The sequence below is a fragment of the Phaseolus vulgaris genome, chromosome 10 (assembly GCF_051622355.1).
Source record: "Phaseolus vulgaris cultivar YP4 chromosome 10, ASM5162235v1, whole genome shotgun sequence".
NCBI lineage: Eukaryota > Viridiplantae > Streptophyta > Magnoliopsida > Fabales > Fabaceae > Phaseolus > Phaseolus vulgaris.
Genome location: NC_143507.1, coordinates 38,619,956 through 38,627,130, shown reverse-complemented (window position 1 = coordinate 38,627,130; position 7,175 = coordinate 38,619,956). Strand labels below are relative to the sequence as shown.

Below are 7,175 nucleotides of genomic sequence, written 5' to 3'. Positions count from 1 at the left end.
ACTTTCTAGCTTGAGCGAAATATGCAGAAAAATTCTACATAACTTAATATACCTATTAGATTATAAGTCAATATCTCATTCAATTCCTAAACTATAAATCTACACCTTACATTGCCAGTTCCTGTTCAGCATGATACAATCACTCTCATTGAATCATTGAGTTATTATGTCCATTTATACATATATATGATTTCCAATTCCAAAACCATTTAAATCAAACAACCAATTCTCAATCACAACACTTTCAATTTCAATCAAACTACAATCTACTCAGAACAAGAAATCTTGCAACAAAATCTGGCATTTAAATCAAACAACCAATTCTCAATCACAACACTTTCAATTTCAATCAAACTACAATCTACTCAGAACAAGAAATCTTGCAACAAAATCTGGAATTGTTGACCCCGTCATACTCACATTCAAATCAAATCTTCTAACCTATGGTTCTATTGAAGATTTTAAACTAGCATCCCTTACCTTTACTTGAGCATATGCTCACGAAGAGCTATAAACCTACCAAAATCTTCAAAAGTAGCTTAACCTGCACCACAGAGTGCTGATCAAAAATCTAACTTAGGACTCTGATCTACTAAAGACTAATCTTAAAACTAAAAGAGGCACATGCATACACTTAGATTGAGATTGATCTACAAGTTCAAAACTTTGACTCAGAGAAGGGTAAAAATTGAACTTACTCTATAAGAGATTCTAATCGGGCAATGGCAGACTCCGATCGTCAAACTGATAAGTTTGGAGATCAAAATCTTAGAGAGAAAAGGAAAAAGAGGAACAAAACTGAACTTAGGGCAGTCTTGTAGTCTTCGCTGCCAGGAGTTCAAACTGATAAGCGAGGAGATCAAAATCTTAAAGAGAAGGGAGAGAAAAGGAAAATGGAAACTTTTAGAGAGATAATGGTTTTTTTAAAATGAAACCTGAATAACCGAATTTTCTATTTATATGTCATTTCATTTTAATAATAAAATATTCAGGTATCATTTAAAATATACCACTTCTACTCTAAGGTTATTTTTTAGACCTTTACATCTTTCATATGTTGATTGTTTCTAAATTAAAAATTAAAATAAAAAATAATTTAAAAAATAATTTTTTTATATTATATATTTTAAAAGATGCAAATATAATAATATTGTAACATTAATATTTATAAATTAAATTTAAATGATTAATTATGATAAAATAATTTAACTTCTATTTTTTTTTTAACTTATTAATTTAAAAATATTAATTAATTAATTAGAAATTATTTACATTAAATAAATTTTAAAAAATATATATAAATAAATATACAAAACAATTAACAAACTGACTTATTAACCTACCTTTCAGATAAGAATGAAGATTTTTAGTATAGCACCTCTTTCTCTTTCCCGCCCTCAGAAAAATTAACCTTGCGCCACCTTTCAAATTCCCCTTCATTTTCCCACTATTTTTTCTCGGGAAAAAAAGCGTGGCTAGAAAACATCGGAGAGAAAGAACCGTTCCTTCAGTTCAGTTCAATTCAACTAGCCACCGCACGCCATGGTGGACGGCGGCGAATTCGCCGGCACCATTTGCTCGATCTGTTACGAGCCTCTCGACCCCATTACCGAGGACCTCCAATCGGTCTCCATCTGCGGCCACGTCTTTCACGAACTTTGGTAAATCCCTTCTACCCACTTGCCTTTTTTCTCCGTTGGTTGACGCAACCGCCGTTAAAGTTCCGTTCTTTGCCTTCATTTTGATTTGGGTGTGTTTGTTTGCAGTCTGCAGCAATGGTTCGAATACTGTTCGAAAGGGAAGAAACACACTTGCCCCATTTGCAAGCAGAGTTGCAGGGCCAGCGATGCGTGCAGGCTTTATTTTCAGTCAGTGGGGGACGCGAGCGATGGAGGGAAGCTTCTGAGGAGCTTTGAATCTGAGGAAAATGTTGGGGTTTTGCGTAGGGAAGTTAAGAGATTGGAGGTGAAGGTTTCGGGTCTCACTTCTGAGCTGGAACGGCAAACAAAGGAATTGGAAGGAGTTAAGGAGGAGGTATTTTTTATTTCATTTTATTTATATTTTGCTATGTTATTTATTTTGTTTTATGTATGGTTGTGTTTGGAAGGAGACTAAGAAGGACATTGGCAGATATTGAGGTGAATAATATTGCTAAAAGTTTGGTCTTTAATTAAATTTAATGATGTTGTGTGTTTTATGTACTGGACCTCACACAGTGAGATAAGGCTTTTGTTGCAACTGTTGTTGGTTGTGTTTAAGATTAATTTGTGGGGTAAATGAGATGCACTAGGCTGAGGTGTGAGTGACACTTGATGTTCAGAAGGGGGATATGAGTCATAGGAAGACCAAGAAAGGCATTGCAGGAAGTTGTTAGGAGAAATCTTGGATAACATTCTTAAGAATGTAATCTTTCATTGGATTCAGTGATACCTTGCGATCCATTACCTATGCTCACTTAGTATAATATCAGGATAAGGCTTTTTTTGCTGCTGTTGGTTGTGTTGAGCTTAGTTTGTAGTATAAATGAGATTTTTTAGGTTGAGGTGTGAGTGACTGTGCGTCACCAGTTGTTTAGAATTGTTAATGGAATGTTAAATTGATGATTGGTTTGTTGTTGATGATTACTGTTTGGAAACAGTGTTGGTTTTTGTTTTTTTCAGTAATTAATTGGTTAAAAATAAGTCACAAGAAGAATGAGGTTTTGTTTTGAAATGAATTGTTCTTTGTAATGTTCTATGTAGAAGTTATATTTTACTATAGCTCAATGAACACGTGTTTGTATTTCTTATGATCGGTGAAGTAGAAACAAAGTCGAGATTCATGCATTTTATGTGACCTGCTACTTTAAGCTGTAAAAATTAAACCTCAAGTGTTGTTAATGAGGCATTGACAGAGGAATGGGTGGTTTAGTAGAGTAAAGGAATTTAATCTTTCTCCTATATATTACTCTAGCTGGTATTTTTTTTTAAAGTTTTGTTAATGCTATTGATTTCTTCTGGTTCTTCCTTCAGCTTTGTATTTGCAAGGAGGAGGCAAAGACAGAAACAGCATTAAAGATTGAGGCTCTAAATCAAAAAACGTTCATACAATTCCAGTTACATAAAAAATCAGAGGTGAGTTATTCTGTAGCTTCTGTTTGATTTGTTACAATTTAACTATTTACAGCTTGAATTAACTTGTGGAGATTTATATTGATTTAGGAACTTGAGAAGTCAACTTTGGAGTCTTTTAGATTAAAAGAAAAAAACATGGCTTTGGCTAAAGAACTTGCCGCATTAAAATTGTGAGTGGAGCTTCATTTTGGTTGAGTAACCATTTTTGTTCATGATATAGTATTTATTTATCCTTTTACTTCTTACTAAGTTGGTTTATGGCCTGCACCGTAGAGTGTCTGATCTGGACATCGATGAAGAGGAGGTTTTGAAGCTTGCCACTTTCGGTAATGGGGCCAACAGTAAAGACACTATAGATACATTGAAAAGATCTCTGGTCATGCGGAACAGGTTTATCCCCCTAATCCTTTTTTGCTGAATAAGCTAGGTTGAAAAAGTTTCCCACCTTTGGACTTCCTGAAATTTGAAGCCATCAATTTAAGTTTTTGTGCTTTGGTTGAGAAGATACTATTCTCTTTATTGTAGGCTTTTTTCCCTTAAAATTGTGCCTGTTTGACTAAACCTGTTATGCTTTGCCTGGAATGTAAATTGAAATTGCACTATTCTGATAGGAGTTACAAAGAATTGATGGCCAAGTGCAATGTTCTTGGAAGAGGTGAGGCTCGTTATAGCAAAAAGCTTGAGAAAGCTAAAGAAAAGATCACGAAACTGAAGGTATGTACTGATGAGCTTGTTAATGCTAATCTCGTAAGTAGCAATTTTTAAATTAATGTTAACTGTTGGAGTTTTCTGGGCATTTTTAGGCAAAGGTACAAGAACTCGAGACATTAGCTGAAGCAAAAGAAAATGAATATCAGATGTCGCTGAAACTTTCAAAAAGAACGAAGAGTTCAAAGAATTTTGAAAAAAAGTACACAGATTCTGATGCGACAGCTTCCAAATTTCCAGTAGAAAAACCAGGCAAACAAATCTCGGCACCCAAATCTGGAATAAACCTGGCTGCAAACGACAACTGTAAATCTTTTCAATCTTTGAAGATCGAGAACTCCAATGCTACTACAAATAAGGCTGTGAATATTAGTAATGAAACTCCTGATAAAAAGAGAGACTATATCACAATTGATGAAGATGAATTAGAAGCCACTAAAGCTTTGCAAGGATGTTCAAAACACAACAACAAAGAACGAGACATGAATGACATTGCTTGTAGCAAGCCTTCTCTAGCGAAGCTAGAGACCATGTCTGCCACAAAGACCGAAACATTATTGCAAGGAAAATGTACTCTGGCTGAGTCTCCCAGAGTTGATGTTGACATTGACATGACTAACAATTCAGCTGGTCCTATGGATGAAGATGTAACTTTACAAGCCACCATTAACCAACCTGTGGTGAACATTAGAAAGGAGTCACCATTTACGCTTTCAAATTCAGGTATGAGGCTATTTGAGTTTTGAAGATATTTATTTTGATAAAAAGTAAGAAACCGATGATGATTTACTCTACGAAACTTAAATGCTGGCATATTCTTCTTTCTCCATCCTAGGTCCAGATAATATCTGGTTTTCTGGTGGATTGCTTGGTCCTGATGGAACTCATCGGTTTTTGGGAAAATGGTGCAAGCGTGGACAGAACAGTGAATCATCATCATCTGCAAAAAGATCAAGTAATGGGGATTTAATAGCTGTCGGGGCTGATGGTAGAGGTGGCAGAATAAAAGTTCTAAGAACTCCTACCCAAATCCTCTCGGTGAGTTGTAGTGTTTACTCTTGATCGAATTAAGTGTGGATTTTTTTGAGCTATAAGTGTTTTCAGTCATAACTGATTCATTTTAAAGTAGTAGTACTATATTCCAGCAATAAGCTTGTTATCTTTTATAAGTTTCTGTAACCAACAAAAAGAGGTGGTGGGTTTTTCATTGGACAGTGATATAATAGTTACTATAGAAATTGAATATTTACACCCCGAACCGGTTCTGTTTTCCCTTTTTTCCTTCTATATCTTTTTTTATCTTTGAGAGTGTCGTTTTCACCATGAACATCACTTGACAAATGATTGTTAATCTATTTACTTCACTATTTGTCTGTACTAAGGGCGCGAGAGGTATTTTGTAATTATTTTTTTGCAATCGTATCTTGATGAGTTAAGTTAACCACTTTTACTCTTGGTTGTTGACTATATTTGCTAATTTGATAATTTTTTGACAGCTTAGTTTGTTTGGTTCAGCTTATATTGGAGAAACAATTGCAAAATAAACATTTATTTCCTCCAAAATAATAATTTTCAAACATGCACTTATTAAGGGTAGCAACCCAGTTGTGTATTATCAATCTGATGTTGCTTAAAGCTGACTTTAGAACTTTGTTTCTTGTAGGGTGGAAAGGAAAATTCAGCAAGTTCAAAAAGGTCAAAGCTTGGAGCTAAAACAAGTAGTTTGCATTCCCAGGGGTGTCTGCAGATAGAACACTTTTTTGGGAGAGTCACTCAGTAATATATTGGTCTGTCCTTGTTGCAAATAGTAAATTAATTTATACTTTGTCACAGAAGGGAAAAGATAAGAAATTAATTTTAGAGAGATATTTTCGTCACTTTGAATAATGAGCTTTGGAAATTTTGCTTAAACGTGTACCAAAATCTAGTAATCGATTCCTCGGCTTCTGTATCTAATCAAATGGTAAAATTGTCCTTTCAGGTTCTATCTTTAACCAAATTCGGCCCCGTTTGAAGAAATGCAAATTTAATGAGCTTAGATCTAGTTAAAGGGGATATGTTTATGTTTTTGGAATTTGAAAATAGGTGGCTTTCAAAGATTCTTAAAGAACTTTGTTTTTGGATTCATTTTTTACCTTGTAGTAATATCCTCATCAGCCTAGACATCTTGTAGCAACAATGATGTTTGTAGATTTTGTCCTCAAATCTATCAAACAAGTTTTTGTAGAACTATCAATATTTGTGTAATAGATACATAACCAATTGTATTCTATCGTGTTTTTTGTGAAGTGCTGATAATCAAATTTGATTTTACAATTTCAACAGTCAGTTAAACCAAAATGGGTTTTGTTTTTCATGTGACATGTTTTGTGAGTATCATTCAAGTTAGATCTTCAGGTGAGTGGAAGTTTAGAGTGAAGGTATATTATGGTGAATGTTTTGTTTTACAATAGTTTATTAAACCAAGATTAATCATTGAACAGTTAAGGTGCTGCATAAAATAAGTATGTGCTTAAATAATTGTTGATTATATGTTCAAACTTATTTTTGAAATCTGAATAATAAATTAAATACATAAATATAGATGATAACTGATAAGAAAAAAGAAGAAGCTAGAACTATGCGTCTGTCTTATTAGAACAAGTCAAATAAAGAGGGATGTTTCTTCCTCAATCCCCACATCCTTTGAAATATCCAAATTACTTTCTAATACTTTTAGATGATTTTGGAATAAGAGTGTTCTATAAGAAAAAAATAAAATATTTCTCGAATAAAAAATTTGGAATGAGAAATCATTTTAAAATATTTTTTTGGAATATTTTTATGAGCATATTTTTTTACTTCTAAAATAATAAACTTAGAATCTGTAAAATATTTTTTGAAAAGTATGTTTTAAAAATATTTCAAAAAGAATAATTTATAAGTTATTTTTAAATAGAGTAAAATAATCTTTTCTACGGATAGAGTGAGAAATTTGTTAAAGTTCAGGAATAAACACCGATAAAAGTGTTATGCCAGAGAAATTCAAGGTTCATACAAAATATTTGTTTATCATTAGTAAAAGTACTTACAAAAGAACGTTATTGGACTTATTAGCTTTTTCCGTAAAGATTGTACCAGACTTCTTTTTTCTTACTTTGATCAGCTTATATTTTTGAGCTCATGTCCATTTTCGCTTTTCTGTTGTAATTTTGAACTTCTCTCCAAAAAAAAAATCTAAAACTCAAAGGTGATTCTTATAAGATCAATGAACTTACTCTGCAGGATAATTAATGACTGTTGACATTATAAAAATATTTTGCATTATTAATATATTCTAATTTAACTCTAAAAAAGGTGAAAATAGAAATATTT

General features: G+C 33.0%; 1 protein-coding gene across 2 annotated transcripts; it reads left to right on the top strand.

Moving 5' to 3' along the window:
• The first annotated feature begins 1,371 nt into the window (after positions 1-1,371).
• On the top strand, positions 1,372-6,091 carry LOC137819387 (RING/U-box superfamily protein). Of its 2 annotated transcripts, XM_068623220.2 has the most exons (10): positions 1,372-1,661; positions 1,767-2,034; positions 3,012-3,113; positions 3,201-3,283; positions 3,387-3,503; positions 3,725-3,827; positions 3,917-4,544; positions 4,657-4,859; positions 5,485-5,608; positions 5,803-6,091. In XM_068623220.2, the coding sequence occupies exons 1-9, from the start codon at positions 1,543-1,545 to the stop codon at positions 5,599-5,601; spliced, it is 1,740 nt and encodes a 579-aa protein (XP_068479321.2). In that variant the 5' UTR covers positions 1,372-1,542; the 3' UTR covers positions 5,602-5,608; positions 5,803-6,091. The 2 variants fall into 2 exon arrangements, with proteins under 2 accessions (XP_068479321.2, XP_068479320.2); XM_068623219.2 differs by having other exon boundaries at positions 5,485-5,837.
• Positions 6,092-7,175: the final 1,084 nt, after the last annotated feature.

What these genes read in the sequence shown, in the direction of transcription:
- LOC137819387 (XM_068623220.2), top strand. Translation starts at nt 1,543, where the DNA reads ATGGTGGACGGCGGCGAATTCGCCGGCACCATTTGCTCGATCTGTTAC. An exon ending in ATTTACGCTTTCAAATTCAG is followed by an intron (nt 4,545 to 4,656) that starts GTATGAGGCTAT and finishes TCTCCATCCTAG; the next exon opens with GTCCAGATAATATCTGGTTT. An exon ending in CTCCTACCCAAATCCTCTCG is followed by an intron (nt 4,860 to 5,484) that starts GTGAGTTGTAGT and finishes TGTTTCTTGTAG; the next exon opens with GGTGGAAAGGAAAATTCAGC.